The sequence below is a fragment of the Mytilus californianus genome, unplaced genomic scaffold (genome assembly GCF_021869535.1).
Source record: "Mytilus californianus isolate M0D057914Y unplaced genomic scaffold, xbMytCali1.0.p SCAF_2, whole genome shotgun sequence".
NCBI lineage: Eukaryota > Metazoa > Mollusca > Bivalvia > Mytilida > Mytilidae > Mytilus > Mytilus californianus.
This window is the reverse complement of record NW_026262668.1, coordinates 140,536,917-140,561,401: the sequence shown is the minus strand read 5'-3', so window position 1 is coordinate 140,561,401 and position 24,485 is coordinate 140,536,917. Positions and strand designations below refer to the sequence as shown.

General features: G+C 32.9%; 1 protein-coding gene across 12 annotated transcripts in view; it reads right to left on the bottom strand.

The window, feature by feature from the left end:
* Nucleotides 1–22,303: 22,303 nt before the first annotated feature.
* LOC127731261 (integrin alpha-9-like) overlaps nt 22,304–24,485 on the bottom strand; it is a 100,141-nt gene continuing 97,959 nt past the window's right edge. For 11 of the 12 annotated variants that reach the window (XM_052240293.1, XM_052240297.1, XM_052240295.1 and 8 more), the window contains one exon: nt 22,306–22,450. In XM_052240293.1, the coding sequence (XP_052096253.1) occupies nt 22,313–22,450 (138 nt within the window). In that variant the 3' untranslated portion in view covers nt 22,306–22,312. Of the gene's footprint in view, nt 22,451–24,485 lie in introns of all 12 variants that reach the window. The other variant, XM_052240298.1, reaches the window with a different exon arrangement.

The window sequence follows — 24,485 nt, the reverse complement described above, 5'->3', positions numbered from 1 at the left end:
TATCTAAGACATAATCAAGTATTATCGTTTTTTTTTATTATCTAAGGTCTCATCAGCTATTGTCGTTTGCTTTGATTATCTAAGACCTCATCAGATATTGTCATTTGTTTTGATTATCTAAGACATCATCAGCTATTGTTGTTTGTTTTGATTACCTAAGTCATCATCAGCTATTGTCGTTTGCTTATCTAAGACATCATCAGCTATTGTCGTTTGCTTTGATTATCTATGACCTGATCAGCTATTGTCTTTTGCTTTGATTATCTAAGACATCATCAGCTATTGTCGTTTGCTTTGATTATCTAAGACATCATCATCTATTGTCGTTTGCTTTGATTATCTAAGACATCATCAGCTATTGTGGTTTGCTTTGATTATCTAACACCTCATCAGCTATTGTCGTTTGTTTTGATTATCTAAGACCTCATCAGCTATTGTCGCTTGCTTTGCTTATCTAAGACCTCATCAGCTATTGTTGTTTGCTTTGATTATCTAAGACATCATCAGCTATTGTCGTTTGTTTTGATTTTCTAAGACCTCATCAGCTATTGTCGTTTGCTTTGATTATCTATGACCTCATCAGCTATTGTCGTTTGTTTTGATTATCTAAGACCTCATCAGCTATTGTCGCTTGCTTTGATTTTCTAAGACCTCATCAGCTATTATCGTTTGCTTTGATTATCTATGACATCATCAGCTATTGTCGTTTGCTTTGATTATCTATGACCTCATCAGCTATTGTTGTTTGCTTTTATTATGTATGACCTCATCAGCTATTACCGTTTGCTTTGATTATCTATGACCTCATCAGCTATTATCGTTTGCTTTGATTATCTAAGACCTCATCAGCTATTGTCGTTTGCTTTGATTATCTAAGACCTCATCAGCTATTGTCGTTTGCTTTGATTATCTATGACCTCATCAGCTATTACCGTTTGCTTTGATTATCTATGACCTCATCAGCTATTATCGTTTGCTTTGATTATCTATGACCTCATCAGCTATTGTCGTTTGCTTTGATAATATAAGACCTCATCAGCTATTGTCGTTTGCTTTGATTTTGTAAGACCTCATCAGCTATTGTCGTTTGCTTTGATTATCTATGACATCATCAGCTATTGTTGTTTGCTTTGATTATCTATGACCTCATCAGCTATTGTCGTTTGCTTTGATTATATATGACCTCATCAGCTATTACCGTTTGCTTTGATTATCTATGACCTCATCAGCTATTATCGTTTGCTTTGATTATCTAAGACCTCATCAGCTATTGTCGTTTGCTTTGATTTTCTAAGACCTCATCAGCTATTGTCGTTTGCTTTGATTATCTATGACCTCATCAGCTATTACCGTTTGCTTTGATTATCTATGACCTTATCAGCTATTATCGTTTGCTTTGATTATCTATGACCTCATCAGCTATTGTCGTTTGCTTTGATAATATAAGACCTCATCAGCTATTGTCGTTTGCTTTGATTTTCTAAGACCTCATCAGCTATTGTCGTTTGCTTTGATTATCTATGACATCATCAGCTATTGTTGTTTGCTTTGATTATCTATGACCTCATCAGCTATTGTCGTTTGCTTTGATTATCTATGACCTCATCAGCTGTTATTGTTTGCTTTGATTATCTAAGACCTTATCAGCTATTGTCGTTTGCTTTTATTATCTAAGACATGATCAAGTATTATCGGTTTTTTTTATTATCTAAGACCTCATCAGCTATTGTCGTTTGCTTTGATTATCTATGACTTCATCAGCTATTGTCGTTTGCTTTGATTATCTAAGACCTCATCAGCTATTGTCGTTTGCTTTGATTATCTAAGACCTCATCAGCTATTGTCGTTTGTTTTGATTATCTATGACATCATCAGCTATTGTCGTTTGCTTTGATTATCTATGACCTCATCAGCTATTGTCGTTTGTTTTGATTATCTAAGACCTCATCAGCTATTGTGGCTTGCTTTGATTATCTAAGACCTCATCAGCTATTGTCGTTTGTTTTGATTATCTAAGACCTCATCAGCTATTGTCGTTTGCTTTGATTATCTATGACCTCATCAGCTATTATCGTTTGCTTTGATTATCTAAGACCTCATCAGCTATTGTCGTTTGTTTTGATTATCTAAGACCTCATCAGCTATTGTCGCTTGCTTTGCTTATCTAAGACCTCATCAGCTATTGTCGTTTGCTTTGATTATCTAAGACATCATCATCTATTATCGTTTGTTTTGATTTTCTAAGACATCATCAGCTATTGTCGTTTGCTTTGATTATCTATGACCTCATCTGTCAGCTATTGTCGTTTGCTTTGATTATCTAAGACCTCATCAGCTATTGTCGTTTGTTTTGATTATCTAAGACCTCATCAGCTATTGTCGCTTGCTTTGATTTTCTCAGACCTCATCAGCTATTGTCGTTTGCTTTGATTAGCTATGACATCATCAGCTATTGTTGTTTGCTTTGATTATCTATGACCTCATCAGCTATTGTCGTTTGCTTTTATTATCTATGACCTCATCAGCTATTACCGTTTGCTTTGATTATCTATGACCTCATCAGCTATTATCGTTTGCTTTGATTATCTAAGACTTCATCAGCCATTGTCGTTTGCTTTGATTATCTAAGACCTCATCAGCTATTGTCGTTTGCTTTGATTATCGATGACCTCATCAGCTATTACCGTTTGCTTTGATTATCTATGACCTCATCAGCTATTACCGTTTGCTTTGATTATCTATGACCTCATCAGCTATTGTCGTTTGGTTTGATTATCTATGACCTCATCAGCTATTGTCGTTTGCTTTGATTATCTAAGACCTCATCAGCTAATGTCGTTTGCTTTGATAATATAAGACCTCATCAGCTATTGTCGTTTGCTTTGATTTTCTAAGACCTCATCAGCTATTGTCGTTTGCTTTGATTATCTATGACATCATCAGCTATTGTTGTTTGCTTTGATTATCTATGACCTCATCAGCTATTGTCGTTTGCTTTGATTATCTATGACCTCATCAGCCACTACCGTTTGCTTTGATTATCTATGACCTCATCAGCTATTATCGTTTGCTTTGATTATCTAAGACCTCATCAGCTATTGTCGTTTGCTTTTATTATCTAAGACATGATCAAGTATTATCGGTTTTTTTTATTATCTAACCCCTCATCAGCTATTGTCGTTTGCTTTGATTATCTATGACCTCATCAGCTATTGTCGTTTGCTTTGATTATCTAAGACCTCATCAGCTATTGTCGTTTGCTTTGATTATCTAAGACGTCATCAGCTATTGTCGTTTGCTTTGATTATCTAAGACCTCATCAGCTATTGTCGTTTGCTTTGATTATCTAAGACATCATCAGCTATTGTCATTTGCTTTGATTATCTAAGACCTCATCAGCTATTGTCGTTTGCTTTGATTATCTAAGACCTCATCAGCTATTGTCGTTTGCTTTGATAATATAAGACCTCATCAGCTATTGTCGTTTGCTTTGATTTTCTAAGACCTCATCAGCTATTGTCGTTTGCTTTGATTATCTATGACATCATCAGCTATTGTTGTTTGCTTTGATTATCTATGACCTCATCAGCTATTGTCGTTTGCTTTGATTATCTATGACCTCATCAGCCACTACCGTTTGCTTTGATTATCTATGACCTCATCAGCTATTATCGTTTGCTTTGATTATCTAAGACCTCATCAGCTATTGTCGTTTGCTTTTATTATCTAAGACATGATCAAGTATTATCGGTTTTTTTTATTATCTAACCCCTCATCAGCTATTGTCGTTTGCTTTGATTATCTATGACCTCATCAGCTATTGTCGTTTGCTTTTATTATCTAAGACCTCATCAGCTATTGTCGTTTGCTTTGATTATCTATGACCTCATCAGCTATTGTCGTTTGCTTTGATTATCTAAGACCTCATCAGCTATTGTCGTTTGCTTTGATTATCTAAGACATCATCAGCTATTGTCATTTGCTTTGATTCGGCACTGTCATCATTTGTGATTAATTTTGCTGGCTGAGAGGCCAGGCTTGCTTTCAACTACGTTTCGGTACACCTTAGGTCATCTGATTCTTATTATTTAATGCGTTCGATACAATTATGTCACTAAAATTTGGTAATAGCGCTTTCATTTCTTTTATCACAAACTGTTTTATAGTTATGTTTATTGAGGGCACTAAACCCTGTCATAAGTAACGATTGAATTTTACTAAGGTGTCTAGCTTTTATAATTTTCTCGACTGATAAAAGTTTTGATTGGCCCTCGGGCGTTAGATCAAAGCGATCGATCTGATCATTAGTATATGTAAGAGAATGATAATTTTCTTCATGATTAAGTACGAGCGTTAGCGAGTACTTATCATGAAGTAAGGGATTATCATTCTCTTACAAACTTAGAATATTGTAAAGTGCTCAAGGCTCAAATGATCTCTTGATTGGTTGTATTCAAAAATTTGTTTCATTGTCAGAACAATGTTTATGTAATAGTTATACACTGAGGGATAGGTGTGTCTGGGTAAGAAACCCCGACGGCCGCAGGCCGGAGGGGTTTCTTATCTAGACACACCGTATTCCGAAGTGTATAACTAACTTACACCCGATGCTAAACCCTATATTTGTTTACATTGAATATTAAATGAAAAAGAACTGATCGCATTTTATTGACAATATCAAACCATGATTAATAAGAAAAAAGAATATTTTTTTTTTTGATGAAACCCCACTAGTAACCTTACTTTGACAAGTGAGTAGATTTTACAAATGTCAAAGTTGCCGTTTTGCATATTCCCGTTAAATCCATGTGCTAATATGGATCAGCAGTTCAAGGTTGATCGTATCGTTCATTCTTATTACAAAAAAAAATGCTCCTTGTGATCCCTTGTATGCAGTTGTCAATATGGACGGGTATAAGGCGGACGACATTTTGAGTCAGGCGTTTGAATTGGTAGAAGAGACTAAAGATAAAGGCAATATTTATAACCCAAAGTACTTACAAGTATCAGTTTCATGAAGGTAATCATAAATGTATTTTATATGTTACGGTTTTATCAAAAAGCTCCCCCCCCTGCTCTTTTCAACACTTAACAAACATTCAAATCCGAACACACTGAGGGATAGGTGGGTCTGGATTAGAAACCCGACGACCGGACACGCTTAACATACAAAAATACAGATTGCATTTTTAGGAACCCCTCTTTTTGGGGGCCATCCAAAGGGGGGGGGGGTCAGGGGTTGGAACCCCCCTTTTTATGATCAATGCTTTATAATACAGAGATATGACCCCCCTTTATTCTGGGTTGGCATTCCCTTTTAAAAATGGCTGGATCCGCCCCTGGGTGCCATCATTAATTAGTCTTCAACAATCCAAACATTTATATCTATTTTATTATTAAGACTTAGTCCAAATGAAAACTATATGTTTTAATGTATAATTCATATAAAAGTTCTTTACATGTATGTTCTTTAAGACATTTCCATATAGGATAAAACATTTTAGCTTCAAGCAAAGGAGTTATTAAATGATTTTTTTTTTATTCAAAATAATATTTTTTACGCTGTGGGAATTTCCTGAAATATGTTTTTTTTTATATGTCTTGAAACAACTTGTAGTGAACTCTTATGTTCGTGCTATTAAAAAAACAAACAATTTCTATTGTTATGAATAACAATGGACTGCGTTTTCGGGATGTAAAAGCAGGGGTTTCCAGAAACCCCGCTCGTCACACCCTGTGGTCAAAATCCATTGTTATTCGTAACAATAGATCTATTCAATTTACACTTGTTTCAGAAATAGAAACTATGAAGTATAACAATAGAACTGGGGTGTAAAATTAATTGCATGACTTCCTTTTTAGGCATTAATGGATTAGTTTTAGTGATGTCAGTACTTTCTTATAATTTGGGAAAATTAAAAAAATGTGTTTTAGACATTAGGTGACACAACAGAACAAAGAAAAAGTAGGAATTTTATACGTTTCCTGATTGTGAGTATGAATGTAAATCATAAAATATTTAGTGAGGAATTATCCTTTTTTCATTTATAGTTTAAATCAATAAATACATTTGAGTTACAACTAATTTTATTTCACAGCCAATATTTTGGTCCGGCTTTTAAATCAAATACTATTTTATAATGTCAGGGAATGTTTAAATAAAATGACTTTAAAAGTTTTAAATATATTCAAAAATTAAATTAAATTCCTGTTTTATTTTATTTCATCGGAATATTGGAAATAACTATTCTTCCCAACCGCTGGTCCAGTAATCTGAGTTTTGGAAAGCTAAAGATTTAGATTATTTTTTAATTTTTTTTATATTCTAAAAGCTCATTTTCAATACTACGGTAATACAATTTAATGCGTAGAGTTCAAAGTCCAATCGAAGGTGTACACAACGGTACTCAATACTATTGTGGCATGAGTAGATTTTATGTTGTGAGTTGCTATATTATTTTGTAAAGTGTATATGAAACAAGATACAAAAACTGTCTTTTAAGGTAGATAGGGTGTCTTCCTCCATCTTGGATTTTGAAATACCAGAAAACAATCGGTCTAGATCTATAATAAAAGGTGCAAATTTTGAGAGTAGTAGGTAATTCATGTGTAAGAATTTTCATTTCAATATAGAAAATAACATATTTTATCATATTTATGGTTGTATTTTACAAAAAAAAAACAGAATACTTTTGTTTGATTCTATATTTTCCAACTTTGCCACATAAGGGGAGGCAACTCAAATGTAAGGGCAGATAATTCACATAAAGTTACTTTTACAATAGAATGTGTTAGGAATTTACCTATTTTATTATGTATCAAGAAAATGGGTCCGGTGACCCCATTTTTTCTTTTTCTCATCTGAAAGCATAGTTATTTTTTGTTACTTTTAGAGCTATCTTCTCATATTTTATCTCAAAATTCTATGGTGTAGTTTTCATTTTATGGCAGAAAATTGGGTTTTCCATGCATAATCTATACAAAATCTGTCAATTTTGCACAACCTGTAGCGTGAAAATAAGGCCCGTGACCCATTCTTTTTATTATTTTTTTTTTAAAAGCATGATATAAACTACATTTTGGCAAATTATTAAAAAATTCAATGGATTATAATTTAGACACCCCATCTACCTTAAAGCAGATAGTAAAATGGCACATTCAATAACAGTATGGTTAAGAACTATATTCCAGACACACAAATTTCGATAATGAATAGTCCAGTGAATATGCAATAATTCTAGACAAGATCAGGAGCAAATTCAAACTACTTCCATAACAAAAGGACTATAACTCTGTTTATATGTTACACTGCATGATAGATTTTGAGACGCCAAAGTTTCAGTTCTTGATAAACTTTCTTATACGACTTTTTGTGAACGTTTCCGTAGATTTTACTTTTTTTTCTCTGGATTCTCCATCTGTTGATATATATATATTGTGACCGTTTTGTGTACATTTAAGCATATTCACCTATGTTGATAGACTAGCATGATGGCAAATTATAAAACCAAATTGTTTAGTCTCTAGGAAAATCTGTTAGATGTCAGCTTCTTTTGGGGAAAATGGGTGCAAATTGGGTACTCGGTGGAATTTTGCTGCCTAACATTTCGACGTCCATTTTTATACTTATATCCATTGACATTAATTGATTTCCTTGTAATATTTCAACGTAAAGTTTACAAATCCTACTATTCTGAGAATCGCTATCGATTGTTTAATTTTCATTAAATATGAATGTAATTGTATTGATTTTTGTTTAAGTTACAGATCGTTGTTACTGGAGTATGATTTTTAATAAATTAGCACTAATAAACACTGCATGATAGATTTTGAAACTCCTATATACAGTTTCAGTTCTTAATATAGACTTGATTGTGTGTTACACTGCATGATATATCCTTGTAACATTTCAACGTAAAGTGTTAGTTTACATATTCTACTATTCTGAGAATTGATATTGATTGAATTGTTCAGTTTTCATTAAATATGTAAGAGTTTTAGTTTTTGAGATAGACCTTATTTTCTGGCTGTGTTGATGATGATGATGATGGATGGCTGCTTAACGTCCAGCAGCAAATTGATATGCATATTCAGGACGAGAACATGTTAATGTAATATCAATATTAACCCTGCTTTGTACTAGACCGACACGCTGAGTCGGATTTTTAACATGCTAGTTCAGAAGGTAACCAGGAAGACTTGTCACCTTACCTGAACACATTATCCTGACTCCGAGCCGACCAGTCTTTGTTCTTACTCCTAAATGCCGCGTGCTTAGCGGAGAAGCAGCAAATACCAATTTTAAAGTCTTTGGTTTGATCCGGCCGTGGTTCGAACCGACGACCTCCCGCACTCGAGGCGAACACGCTACCATGAGACCATCGAGGAGGTTTTGTTGTTTTGAAGACCCATTGGTGGCCTTGGGCTGTTTTCTGCTCTTTGATCGGGTTGTTGTCTCTTTGACACATTCCCCATTTCTATTCTCAATTGTACTTCTTGTATGTTACACTGTATGATAGATTTTGAGAAATCAGAGTTTCAGTTTATGATATCGACTTTCTTGTATGTTTAACTGCATGATAGATTTTGAGAAATCAGAGTTTCAGTTTATGATATCGACTTTCTTGTATGTTTAACTGCATGATAGATTTTGAGAAATCAGAGTTTCAGTTTATGATATCGACTTTCTTGTATGTTTAACTGCATGATAGATTTTGATAAATCAGAGTTTCAGTTTATGATATCGACTTTCTTGTATGTTTAACTGCATGATAGATTTTGAGAAATCAGAGTTTCAGTTTATGATATCGACTTTCTTGTATGTTTAACTGCATGATAGATTTTGAGACACGAGATTTTCAAGTTTTGATATCGACTTTCTTATCTGTTACACTGCATAATACATTTTGAGACGAGTTTGTAAAATTCGTGGGGGAACCTAAATCAGTCATAACATATTACGAAATTTATTTGCAAAAATACTGCTAAAGGAATAAGACACGATTTCATCAAACATAACACGTCCTTTGTCTATAAACAGTTTATTGCAATATATGTTATATCATGCTAATAGTTTCCTATAATCATAAACGGGTTAAGGTTAGGGTTAGGGTTAAGAACAACTGCTCTAAAAAATATGGGGTGAGCGAGCAATTTTTTTTTTTTCTTTCTTGAAATAATTTTTCTTAGGCGAGAGTTCTACAAGTGTAACGAGCGGTATATTTTTTTAATTGTGCAACTTAGAAGTTTATATACATGTTATAATGGTTACTTCATCGAAAAACGAGGACAACATATGATCTAATGCATTTAGTTTGATTTATTGGTGCCTGTACCATAACAGACTTTCTTGTCTCACTGTGGTTAAGTAAATTTTGTTTATTTTCTTCAAGTAGGCTTTGTCGGTGTGAATTTTCATCTTAATCCATATATATATATATAGGAAGCAAAGCAACCACTACAATCTTCAATTTTTATCTAATAAAACATTTTTGTCATGCAAATCAGTTTAAGGTACATTTCTCTGGGTGAAGATTAAACTTTAATGAAAGAGATTTAAGGATTTTACAAGAGGAATTCTGTGAGTTAGGTAAATAACATATGTTGAATAAAAATAAAATATGTGTATTTATCCAAACAAATGCCCCTGAAAGATAGTTGTTTTCATTATATGGTAATGATTGTTTATTGCCTGCTTGACATCCAGTTGGAACTATTCTTCCATATTCAGGATCAAAATAATGAGCAGAGTGAATGTTTCTTGCTTGTACTAAAACAACATGCTGAGCAAAATAGTTATATTGCTATACATGTAGATCCCATTAAAATGTTCCCTTAAAATGCCGGTTCAACAGGAGTATACAGATATGTAGTTCCGGTTTATTAATGTGTATTCATACGCTAATAAAAATATTATACGCATATTTTTTTCTTATGTTTGTATAAATTACAATTCGAATATTGATTACTTGTTACATCTTAATAAGTGGACAGATTGACAAGTTGACAGGTCGACAAGTTGACATTTCAACTATTTAAAATTGCAAATTTCAGTTGACTGGTCGACAGGTCGACAGATTGACAATTAAATAAGATGAAAATACAATTATCGTCGACAAGCTGACAGGTCGACAGGTTGACAATTTAATAGAAATGAAAATACAATTATCGTTGACAAGCTGACAGGTCGACAGGTTGACAATTTAATAGAAATGAAAATACAATTATCGTTGACAAGCTGACAGGTCGACATGTTGACAATTTAGCAGAAATTAAAATACAATTATAGTTGACAGGTCGACAGGTTGACAATTAAATAGAAATGAAAATACAATTATCGTTGACAAGCTGACAGGTCGACATGTTGACAATTTAGTAGAAATGAAAATACAATTATAGTTGACAAGTCGACAGGTTGACAATTTGGTTAAAATAAAAATTCCATTATAGTTGACAAGTGGACAGGTCGACAGGTTGACGATTGATTAAAACAAATGCAATAATGTCAAACTGTTGGGTTTATTGGACAACTTGTCGACTTTTCGACCTTTGTAGGTAGATCATTTTTTATTTACGTCAACTTGTCATCCTGTCGACCTTTAAAAGTAGGCAATTTTTGTTAGTGTCAACTTGTCGACCTTTATATGTCCGTATACTCCAGTAACAAATGAGAATACGGATATATAAAAGTTTTCCTAGGTAAATAAGTTCTAGACATATTTTACTAGCTATGGACTTATTTTCCTAGGAAAATTTATCCAGGGACTTACATTCCTAGTAAAGTTATGGTCACGGACTTGATTACCTAGGAAAAAAGTCTGGTGGACAAATTTTACTACCGGACTGAATTTACTGTTACCTTTGCACCAATTACATCCCCCTAATTATGATGAGCATGTCTATCACAATACCATCACCTTGGTCTCTAATCAACTCGAACTTAGCCATTCGCATCACTCACACAGTCCAGATATGTCTTAACACTATTATTTATAAAAAAACAACACTGAATTGACATATTCTTTAACAATAAAATAATAAAAAGACACAATCACACAGCAATTTTTCTACATTTCTACATCATGATTTAACGGAGACATAGTATATTTAGAAGCCAAGCTGCAAAAAAATGTCCTTTCATGTCTTACAATTCGTTCATCATTGTTTTCCTTTCATGTCTTACAATTCGTACATCATTGTTTTCCTTTCAAGTCTTACAATTCGTACATCCTTGTTTTCCTTTCATATCTTACAATTCGCATATCCTTGTTTTACCTTTCATGTTTTACAATTCGTACATCATTGTTTTCCCTTTCCTATCTTACAATTCGTACATCGTTGTTTTCCCTTTCATATCTTACAATTCGTACATATTGTTTTCCCTTTCATGTCTTACAATTCCTACATCATTGTTTTCCCTTTCATGTCTTACAATTCCTTCCTCATTGTTTCCTTTCATTGTATTAACTCATCCAAAGCTGACTTTTATTTATAAAAAATGTTATTTTCATTATTAATCCACCATTCTTGTTTTCCTTTCATGTCTTACTATTCGTACATCCTTGTTATGTCTTACAATTCGTACATCATTGTTTTCCCTTTCATGTCTTACAATTCGTACATCATTGTTTTCCCTTTCATGTCTTACAATTCGTACATCATTATTTTCCCTTTCATGTCTTACAATTCGTACCTCATTGTTTTCCTTTCGTGTCTTACAATTCGTACATCATTGTTTTCCCTTTAATGTCTTACAATTCGTACATCATTGTTTTCCCTTTAATGTCTTACAATTCGTACCTCATTGTTTTCCCTTTCATGTCTTACAATTCGTACATCATTGTTTTCCCTTCCATGTCTAACAATTCGTACCTCATTGTTTTCCTTCCGTGTCTTACAATTCGTACATCATTGTTTTCCCTTTCATGTCTTACAATTCGTACATCATTGTTTTCCCTTTAATGTCTTACAATTCGTACATCATTGTTTTCCCTTTCATATCTTACACTTCGGACATCATTGTTTTCCCTTCCTTGTCTTACAATTCGTACATCATTGTTTTCCCTTTCATGTCTTACAATTCGTACATCATTGTTTTCCCTTTCATATCTTACAATTCGTACATCGTTGTTTTCCTTTTCATGTCTTACAATTCGTACATCATTGTTTTCCCTTTCATGTCTTACAATTCGTACCTCATTGTTTTCCCTTTCATGTCTTACAATTCGTACATCATTGTTTTCCCTTTCATGTCTTACAATTCGTACATCATTGTTTTCCCTTTCATGTCTTACAATTCGTACATCATTGTTTTCCCTTTCATATCTTACAATTCGTACATCGTTGTTTTCCCTTTCATGTCTTACAATTCGTACATCATTGTTTTCCCTTTCATGTCTTACAATTCGTACATCCTTGTTTTCCTTTCATTGTTTTAACTCATCCAAAGCTGACTTTTTTATTTATAAAAAATTTTATTTTCATTATTAATCCACCATAGACAATTAATACAACAATCAGTGATATCAAAGACATCATAATTATACCTATTCAGCATTCTAAATAACATAAACAGTCATTAAAAGTAATTCTAAATAAAACTAAATGTGTTTTAAGAGTTTTGAGAAATATATTTTATTTGATATTTACTAAATAAATATCGGAATAAGTTTACCATTAATATTTTGATATTTTTGTTTTTTATAAAAGTAAGGCGAACGGACTCTTTGGACGAACGAACCCAGAGCGAACATGTAGTTTGGACGAACGGACCCGATGCAGACATATACGTATATACCTGTTGAAACAAAGATCGGGGATGACGATTGTTCTTACAAATATTGATGTGTTTGTGGTCATCTTACAAAGGATTTTAAAATTTTGCATCCTAGAACAGGTCTCCAAAGGTAAAACGAGAAGTATATCGGATAACTGCGTGTTCAATCACTACTTGTCCGCGGTAATGAACTGACACAATTGCATGTTGTAACATGAATGGTAATTTTTCCTTTGATCTTCGATTGAGTTAACTTAAGTTATTTTTAGAGGAGTGCGTTAACTGAATGCTTTTTTTTAGTTATTGCACACTCCAGTCCCGTCATAGGAAAAGCATTGAATGGGAGGAGCTTAGACCAGTGCTCTAACTTCCATCTCAGAAGTTGTTATTTCACTGTCTAGCTCCGCCTCCTTGCCTCCTTGGCCTAGTAAACAATGAAATCGATGACCATTAAATGTCCTAAAAATTTAAACAAAATGCATACACAACAATATATAAAAAAAAATTCGGAAAGGAGGGGTGGGACATACCCTAACGCTAGCCAAACTTGTAAATCTGACCCTAAATTAAAAATGGTTCCCTATGCTTGAAACAAATGAATGCCCGAGGAGAGCTACAAAAAGGAATAACGTGATTTTTAAACCGAAGAGGCGATATAGATAAATTGGTGGATACTTGTTTTTATCGTGTTAAAATAAATATTCCAAAAAATTGTCACTGGATTTTAGTCGTTTAATTTCCTCCACTTTTTAAAGGTATATCTCCGTGAATTGAGCATGCTTTAAAATTTTAACTCTGGACCTTACGCAAGCAACAGGCCATCTATCATGTCTATTAACGATCATTTTAATGGTGTTGGGAAAGGCAGAATACCTTCACAATAATTTTAAAAACGTTCCCTTCTTTTACCTCTTCTAAAACTACACATCCTATTGGGTTTGAAAGCCGACAGTATGGTATTCATCTAACAAGATTTTGCATATATCCCCTCAAGAATTTTCGCTTGGGGGAGTGGGGTTACCTCAATAACACATAAATCGCTCTCTGGTATTTTAAAAACCTTGAAAAAAGTTTCACCGCAACAATTCATTCACATGTACATCTATCATTAATCAAATCCTACTAAAATATCCGATCCATGAGTTCATTTTCGGAAAATAAGAGACGTTTTGTCAAAGAAAGCGCCACTATTTGATTGACATATTTAATTCATGAAAAGTACAGTAAAGTTAAACCTTTTACCTTTGACATGTGTCATCGCCCATTAATGTTACAAATCATATATAGCCACACCTTACTCATTAACATATTTAATCCACTCAAAGATACGCTTTTCGTGAATTAAATACGTTAATTCGTAATAGGCGTACTATATATATAACTTTAAAACACATATTTCTGAAGTTTGTAAAAAAGCGTCAAGGCAGTCAAATGTACTAAAAAGCATCAAGGCAGTCAAGTGTACTAAAAAGCATCAAGGCAGTCAAATGTACTAAAAAGCATCAAGGCAGTCAAATGTACTAAAAAGCTTCAAGGCAGTCAAATGTACTAAAAAGCATCAAGGCAGTCAAATGTACTAAAAAGCATCAATGCAGTGAAATGTACTAAAAAGCATCAAGGCAGTGAAATGTACTAAAAAGCATCAAGGCAGTCAAATGTACTAAAAAGAATTGAGAAACATCTATCGAAATTGGGAAGGTTAACTATTTATCACTCATATATTATGTCTGTGGTTTGGCATTTTTGTGGGGAGGATAACATTAAAAAAGTGGAAAAATACAAGAACATGCCTTGAGGTTCATCTATGAAGATGTTAGTAGTGACTATGAAACTCTTTGGTTAAAATCTGCTTTACCTTCTTTTAAAAATAAGACGTCTCAATTGATGGCCATTGAAACTTTTAAGATATCACACAAAGAGTCACCAGTGTATCTCAATAATATAATTAATTCTAAAAATGTACTCTTTTAGAAAGCAACAAACCGATGAAGTTCCACAGGTGAACCAGTTTAAGTATGACCAACTACTGAAATGGTAACTTATGCAGATGTGGCTCCTGCAGATCTTAATATTTTGATTTTTATGTTGATTTGTAGAACTAGTTTTGCTTTATTTATTTCATCTGCTTTGCATGTGCTTATAATCTAGTTTAGTGCTTTTATAGTTTGTGCTATGCTTTTTTATCGCTATTTTACGAATTTTTCCTTTGATTTTGCTGACTGATAATTTCCTTTCTCAGCGGAGTCGAGTGATATGAAAACGGAGTCGAGTGATATGAAAATTATTGCTAGAAACTAAGGGAACACGTGCCGTTGTCAAGGAAATTAACAACGTCTTCATAGGTAAAATAGCGATATACAGATTATCATGGTCATCTCAACTCGATTGCTTTTCTCACTTTCGCCGTACCGGCTGAAGCGAGAAAATCAATCTCGTTGAGATAACCAACGATAATCTATAAATATATGAACATTTTGCTTGTGCAATATAGCTGTCTAACCTTGTATGTCTAATGTGTATGTTTTATATGTCTTGATATTGTATGTCTAATGTGTATGTTTTATATGTCTTGATATTGTATGTCTAATGTGTATGTTTTATATGTCTTGATATTGTATGACTTTTTTGTGTTGTGTTTGTTATTAATGTCGGCAAAAAGCTCAATAGAGCTTATGTTTGTAATGTTTCATGTAAACCCGACAGAAAATAAAATTTTCTATTTTATTCTTTTCTTCTTGGTTTTTTATTTACAAATCGATTTATCACATGTGCGTTTGAAACGAAAGAAGCATTATATGCAATAGAAAAGCGTCTATGTGAAAAGAAAAAAATATTCAAGGAGAAACTAATTTTGGAGCGGCATGAGGAAGCGGGTTTTTTTCATTGAAAAGTCAATTTCTCTAAAACAGGAGCGGGAAAAATCCAAAAAACTGGGAATCAAATTGGTACAATTACTGTTTGAAGAAAATGTTGAAAATGCCAAAATATTTTCTGAATAAGATAGAAATAACTTTTTAATATTCAAGATGAATATAGACCATATAAGTTTTATTGAAAAAAATAAAATAAAACAAATTCCAGAGTTTTATTAGCATTTAAAAAAGACCTGGATAAAAGCAAAAGAAAAAACAATACAAAAGCCTACCATGTTTTGGGAAATAAGAAAACAAATAATATGGGACAACAAATATATTAAAGTCAACAACAAATGTTTACTGTATAAAAACTGGATACAGAGCCAAATTCAAGTTATGAATGATTTATTAGATGATAAAGGAAATATATCTTCAGACATCATACTAAGTAAACTTTAAAATAAGGAAAACTTGATTGGTGAACTAACAAAACTGAAGAAAGCTATTCTAAAACACTGGACCAATATCATCAAAAACTCACCATCTAAACATACCCAAGTTAATATAAATAAAAATAAAAATCTTAATATGGTAGATAAAAAACCTATTCAATCCCTAAATAATCATGACATTTATACTTTTTTATTTAAAACAAGAGGATTACAAACACCTATTGGCTTCTTAAAATGAAAATCATATTGACACTAGAAAATTTAAACCCTGCATATGAAACATCGAAATTTATCTTTACATTTCTAAATGATAATAGATATAAAATATTTAGATGGAAACTGCTACATTATATACTTCCCTGTCATAAACTATTAAAACAATGGCATGTAATAGAAACAGATACATGCTTACACTGTAAAGAATTAGAGGATTATGATCATTTCTTTCTCAAATGTTCTTATTTTGAATCCTTCTTGAAGGAAGTACAACAAATTCTCGAAAAATTAAACATTGGAAGACAATGTTATTAATCTGAAAAGTATAGTTTTTGGATATAAAGTATATGATAAAAAGTATTATGAACTTACTTTATTGTTAACCGTAATTAGTTACACAATATATAAAGTATACTATATGCCAGAGAAAAAAAATATACAATCACTTAAAATATTTAGACACGAAATCAGAAATTATATTGAAACAAGAAACTCTTTAGGATACAAGATTGGTAGATTAATAAAGAATGAAAACTTTTTAATGAACTAATTTAAAAAAATAAAAATATGAAGAAAGCGAAGTGAACTTGATTCACACAATAAAATAAACTTGCTTTTCTGGTAAAAATAATACTTCTCTCAAATATTGATAGTATAACTGTAATTTCTACATACAGGTATGTCTAACTGTTGTTGTTTGGTGTGTAGGGTGTTTATATAGTAAACAGTTTCGGTAAGTAAGTAAGTAAGTAAGTAAATTCAATTAAGAGTCTGCATATATGTACACAATAACATAGAAAGTATGAGATCTGATTAGCTCTTTAACCGACTATCATATACAAATCATGCAGCTTCATGCAAATGCTAATAAATAAAAATAAAAATGCATGCGAATATAATGAAAGCAAATTATTTTTGATTTCTGAACCTCCAGGGTCAATGCTCATGCGGCAAACACCTCTATGTGCATTGAATGGGGAACCAGCAATCACTAAAATATTAGAAAATACTAACAAACTAAAATCAAACTAAAATATTATTTTTATATACATATGTACATTCATGGCTCTACAATCTGTCGATACCTGTACTTTGGCATTGCACAATGTCATGTTTTTCTCTGACTGTTAATGACGTCTTTACACTAAATCCATTGGTTGTTGGATGTGTACTGATTGATATTTTAGTCTTAGATGCATGATTTTTGTCGAGCCTTCGACTGTTGTCGAAAAAGCGAGACATAGCGATCCTACATTCCGGCGTCGTCGTCAGCGGCGGCGGCGTCCACAAATATTCACTCTGTGGTTAAAGTTTTTGAAATTTTAATAACTTTCTTAAACTATCCTGGATTTCTACCAAACTTGGACAAAAGCTTGTTTATGATCATAAGATAATATTCAAAAGTAAATTTTGTAAAAAAAAAATTCCATTTTTTCCGTATTTTAATTATAAATGGACTTAGTTTTTCTGCCAGGAAACATTACATTCACTCTGTGGTTAAAGTTTTTGAAATTTTAATAACTTTCTTAAACTATCCTGGATTTCTACCAAACTTGGACAGAAGCTTGTTTATGATCATAAGATAATATTCAAAAGTAAATTTTGTAAAAAAAAAATTCCATTTTTTCCGTATTTTACTTATAAATGGACTTAGTTTTTCTGCCAGGAAACATAACATTCACTCTGTGGTTAAAGTTTTTGAAATTTTAATAACTTTCTTAAACTATCCTGGATTTCTACCAAACTTGGAAAGAAGCTTGTTTATGATCATAAGATAGTATCCAGAAGTAAATTTTGTAAAAAAAAATTCCATCTTTTCTGTATTTTACTTATAAATGGACTTAGTTTTTCTGCCAGTTAACATTACATTCACTCTGTGGTTAAAGTTTTTAAAATTTTAACAACTTTCTTAAACTATCCTGGATTTGTACCAAACTTGGACAGAAGCTTGTTTATGATTAAAAACTAGTATCTAGAAGGAAATTTTGTTAAAATTTTGTTCCATTTTTTCCGTATTTTACTTATAAATGGACTTATTTTTTCTTCCAGTTAACATTACATACAGTCTGCAGTTTAAGTTTTTAAAACATTTATTAGATTCATAAACTATCCTGGATTTTTACCAAACTTGGACAGAAGCTACTTACAATCAAAAGATAGTATAGAGAGGAATATTTTTATTAATTTTTTTCCTCATTTTTGTTGAGCCTGCGATTAACAGCAAAAGTAGGCGAGACACTGGGTTCCTCGGAACCCTTACGAATTTTTTTATTAGTTGTTGGATTTTAACTAGCTGTCAGTAACTGCGATTACTCTCAGATCTGTACCAAGTGTCTTTTTGTTGTGGGGATGTATAAGTACCCTGCCACGTCCACTCTGTGTTTTTGTCAGATGTATTTCTGCTTTGTATCGATCTGATGAATTAGACCCCTTTCAACTGATTTTTATAGTTTGTTCTTATGTTGTACTGTTACACAACTGACCAAGGTTAGGGAGAGGGTTTCAGCGCCTTCAATCTAGTTTGACCCCGCCACATTCTGTAATTCAGTGGTTGTCATTTGTTGCTGTATATCACATTTGTTTTTCGTTCATTATTTTGTGCACAAATCAGGCCGTTAGTTTTCTCGTTTGTTTGTTTACATTTGTCATTTCGGGGCCTTTTATAGCTGACTATGCGGTATGGGTTTTACTCATTGTTGAAGGCCGTACGGCGACCTACAGTTGTTAATTTCTGTGTCATTTGGTATCTTGTGGAGAGTTGTTTCATTGGCAATCATACCACATCTTCTATATATAAAAAGTTTAAATAAATAAATTAATTTGTGTAGGGTGTTTTAACAGTTTTGATGTGTAGGGTGTTTTAACAATGTTAGTGTGTAGAATGAATAAACAGTTTTTGGGTGTAGGATGTTTAATGTAATATGGTTATTTTCTATAAAATCAAATTCTTTAATGACTCCGTATATGCAAAACATTTAGAGAGAAGAGGGCTTTAAAAGTATCCTTACTTTATCTCACACATAGAGAGCAAGGGACACAAGAGTCAATATCCACCCAAAGCTGACAATGGGCACAAGTGTCAATATCCACCCGCGGTTGACAATGGGCACTAGTGTCAATATCCACCCAGGATTGACAATGAGCACAAGTTTCAATATCCACCCGCAGTTGACAATGGGCACTAGTGTCAATATCCGACCTAAGGTTGACAATGGGCACACGTGTCTATATCCACCAAAGGTTGACAATGGGCACAAGTGTCAATATCCATCCAAGGTTGACCATGGGCACAAGTGTCAATATTCACCCAAGGTTGACAATGGTCACAAGTGTCAATATTCATCCAAGGTTGACAATGGGCACAAGTGTCAATATTCACCCAAGGTTGACAATGGGCACAAGTGTCAATATCCACCCAATGTTGACAATAAACAGAAGTGTCAATATCCACCCGCGGTTGACAATGGGCAGAAGTGTCAATATCCACCCAAGGTTGACAATGGGCACAAGTGTCAATATCCATCCAAGGTTGACAATGGGCACAAGTGTCAATATCGACCCGCGGTTGACAATTGGCACAAGTGTCAATATCATCCTTAGGTTGACAATGGGCACAAGTGTCAATATCCACACGCGGTGACAATGGTCGCCTGGAGGAACTTTTGTATTCTAGGGATTAGTCAGCGTAACACACTGTACCGTGTGTGCAATGGTTCGCATAGTCCATCTGCAAATTGAATTCTACAAAAAGTAGCATTAGACATAGAACTAGAGATTAAGAATATGTTAATGGGGATTTCTGCCTTTTAAAAATAAGATATTAAAGAGTCCTTCTCTCCATATACTAAGATCTATATGCTGCAAATATCTTTTTTTTTTCTTGATTAGAAGTTTTTGATTTATTATGTTCTATAATTGTTTTTAGTGTCAGCAATTTATCAGAAGTTCTTGATTTTTTCTTTAATACAAATAAGAAGATGTGGTATGAGTGCCAATGAGACAACTCTCCATCGAAGTCACAATATATAAAAAAATAACAACTATAGGTCAAAGTACGGCTGTCGACACGGAGCCTTGGCTCACACCGAACGGCAAGCTATAAAGGGCCCCAAAATGACTAGTGTAAAACAATGCAAACAGGAAAACCAACGGTCTAATCTATATAAAAAATTCATAAGGGGTTCCGCGTAACGCTGTGTCTCGCTTGCGATTGCTGCTGTCAGTGTTAAAAGTGTTCTGTAGACTTAAAAAGTGAGTCCATTTATCAGTAAAATACAGAATTAAAAAAAAAAACTTTTTCTTTAGATGCTATTTTTTGGTCTTAAAGGTGAGCTTCTGGACAAGTTTCATAATAATCCATGAAAGTTAACAAATTTATCATGTAAAACATGTTTTATCCCAGACTGTTTTTAAATGTTAACTGTAAAAAATGAAGTCCATCTATCAGAAAATACTTAAAAATGAAAAAAATATATTTTCAAAGGTTTGCTTCAGACATTATCTCTTAATCATTTAAAAGCTACTGCCAAAGTTTCATAAAACTCTATGAAGGTTTGACAAAGTAATTGATGCGTAATAAACATTAAGCCCAGACTGTATCTACTTGTTAACTGCAAAAACACTATGTCCATTTATCAGTAAAATACGGAAAAATGAAAATAAATATTTTAAAAATTTTGCTCTGGATATTGTCATTTGGTCATAAACAAGCTTTTGTCGAAATTTTATAAAATTCAATGAAGGTTTGACAAAGTTATTGATGACTGAAAAACTTTAACCTCAGACAAAATCTGAAGTTAACTGTATAAAAAAATCAAGTCCATTTATTAGTAAAATACGGAAAAATGAAAGAAAATATTTTAAAATTTTGCCCTGGATACTGTTTTTTGTTCATAAACAAGCTTCTGTCCCAATTTCATAAAATTCCTAGTATGTTTGACAAAGTAATTGATGTCCAAAAAAACTTCAACCACAGACTGAACCTAAATGTTGACGCCGCCGACGACGGAATCTAGGATTGCTATGTCTCGCTTTCGCGAAATAAATTTCGCAAGATCGACAAAAACGAGAAACGAGAAACACCTATGAATCACACCAACAAATGACAACCACTGCACAACAGGCTCCTGACTTAGGACAGGTGCATACAAATGCAGCGGGTTTAAACGTTTTAACAGGCGTCAACCTTTGTCCTAACCCGAGACAGTAGTGTAACATTACAACATAAAAAGACCCACTATAAAATATCAATTGAAATGGCTTAACTCGATCAAAAAGACATTTAATCAAAAACAAGTAAACATACATTGTCAACCTTGGGTTAAACCAATTCAATCTTAATGAACGAGACATTTTTCATTTACGAATTTTAAAAGACGAGTATGAATTACTCTGTAAAAAATATCCGAGTGTTGACAAAACATAAATGAATCTGAAATCAGCTGGATCTTGTTTTGTACCCTTTATATGCATCAATATGAGGAGAAGTTCGTTCCAGGTTTTGTTGGAACTTGCCATGTTTAGGGATACAATTGAATAGTTTGAATTGAATTATTATTTGAGAGAGAATTTGGGACATAGCCTACTTTTACTTTTTTTTTTATATCTTGTCGTAGGCAGAACTATTCCCATTTTTTAAAAAGATTTTGTGGCTTTTTTTTATACCTCACCCGGTTAAAAATAATATGTCTACCCAAATTTTACAATATAGTATTATTTACAATGTTTACCAATTATTTACAACAGTAGAACAATTTTAATGTTCTATATAAACAATAACCAGACTGAATATGTACCAACATTATAAACGGAATGTTAATATGCCCCGTTTTAATACATTCATGACACAAGACTTACTTACGCCTCTTAGAAAAAAGCTTAGTTATAAATAATAAGAGCAATGAGAAATAACAACTGAATTGAATTACTTATGTTTGCAATATCACGAATACTATCTTTTTAGATGGCTTGACCAGTGAGTGGACACAGTTATATATTGTTTGATTGACCCGACTTTACCAGTGGACAGAGTTAACCATGTCTGATTGTCTCGGAACATGATCAACATATTGACTATTCCTGGAGGCATAATACCCAGACTGTCTTTTCCATTTGTTCATGTCGTCTTTCTTTTTCCTTTGGAAAAATCCAACCTAGTAAAAACAAATACATTAAACCTTATTTTCAGTTATCTGCCTCACATTTCACCGCTATTTTCTGTCATATTATTGACCAAAAAGTATGATACAGATTTCCGTACAAACATGTTCCTGGATTAAACTTCACCACTGATCCGGTCACAAACGTAACAATAAGTAAATCGGGATTGATATCAATAGCAGTCTTAATTTAATATACTGTGACTGCATGTGTCTACGATCCTTGCATAGCACTTTCAATGCAGTTTAATTGCGATAGGCTCAAGGAAAAATATAGTTCTTGAACCTGTAACGGTTTTTTTTTTATGTTAATATTTGAGATAAGATAGTTTTCAGTTATAAATGAAGACAATCATTAAAAAAATAAGAAGGCGTGGTATGATTGCCAATTAGACAACTCTCTACCAGAGACCAAATGACCCCTAAAGGTATAGAACCACTAATTCGGGCTCGGTCGGAAAGAACATACATGAAAGTAGTACATATACTGACGGACATTAAAAACGCTGCACACCTTTTGGTGATTTTTTTCACAAAATCATGATTGATCCTCATGTAACTACTATTCATGATTATCTTACTTCTGTTTAGAAAAATAAATCAATAGCTGACTTACCTGAGGTTATTGAACATACCGGATTATTGAAGTCGCACAAATTTCTTAAGGCGAAATTTGAAAACCATAAATGATTTTTTTAAGATTTTTTTTCTTAGTTAAGGATGTACTTAGGTGAAATGAAAAAAAATCTAGAATTTAAAATTGGTACTATAAATCACATGAGCATTAATTAAGGACAAAATAAGCTAAAAATATTTATAGGTTAAGGAGCTCCTTTTTGAGATATTTATTTTTTTTTAACTGGCGGGAAAAGGCTGACTCGGACTTTTACCTTATATTTGCATTGGTATTATTTGGTTCTCAATTCGAAAGAAAAGAAATCTAGAATCTGCTTAAATTTTGGCAAATGACCTTTTATGAGCTATTGAAGTCTTATATGAAAAGAAAAATGGGTGTTATTGGGCAAAATATTTTACCCTGTATCGTAGGGAAAAAACCAAGGAGTCCGAACATCTGACAAAAGTTCCTAAACCTGACTTAAGGATGTACTTAGGTCAGGTTTAGGAATATTTGTCAGATATTCGGACTCCTTGGTTTTTTCCTACGATATATGGTAAAATATTTTGTAAAATAAGAACATAATTATTAAACAATAAACAAATATGATATACAGCAACAAACGACAACCACTAAATTACAGGTTTCTAACTTGGAACAGGCACATACAGAATGTGGCGGGGTTAAACATGTTTGCGGGTGCTCCAACCCTCGACCCCCCTAACATGGACAGTGATGTAACGGCACAACATAATAACAAATAATAAAAGTCGGCATTTTTTGTTCTTCATTCGCATTAAAAAATGGACTTTTGATTGATTGGGCTACTATTTTTAGGTCAAATTTTGGTCGTTTAGCTCTTCGCATATTTCGGTACTTATTCTTCCTAGATTTCAAATATGTTTTTGAACGTTGTTGATGAAGGTAAAATAAAGTGCTTCGGACGCATACAATGTATATAGTGTCATTTTCGTTTTACTTCTATCTTGTGACATTTCGAATATTGATATGAAAATAAGAAACTAACCGAAACACAGCTTTTAGAGGGCATTAACCATTCCTTACATTCCCCAAACTCGTATCAGAATCTTGGCTTACTCGTAGACACGGATTTTGTGGATATCAAGGATTAATCATATCATGGATACAGTGATATTGCCGTATCAATATGACCAGGTTTATGTTCGTTGTTTTGCTGACAAATACCCTTTTAAAGACTGTCTTGCGAATTTAAAAAAGACTAATGACTGAGTAACACGACCCCTCCAACCCATAAAAATCCAACTTGACAACTAGATTGACTGCGAGTACTCTCAGATTGGTGCTTAGTGTCATAAGTCTTTTTATTAGTTTTATTTTGTGTGTCTATCTATTGAATCAAGCCTTTTTCAACTGATACTTATAATTTGTTCT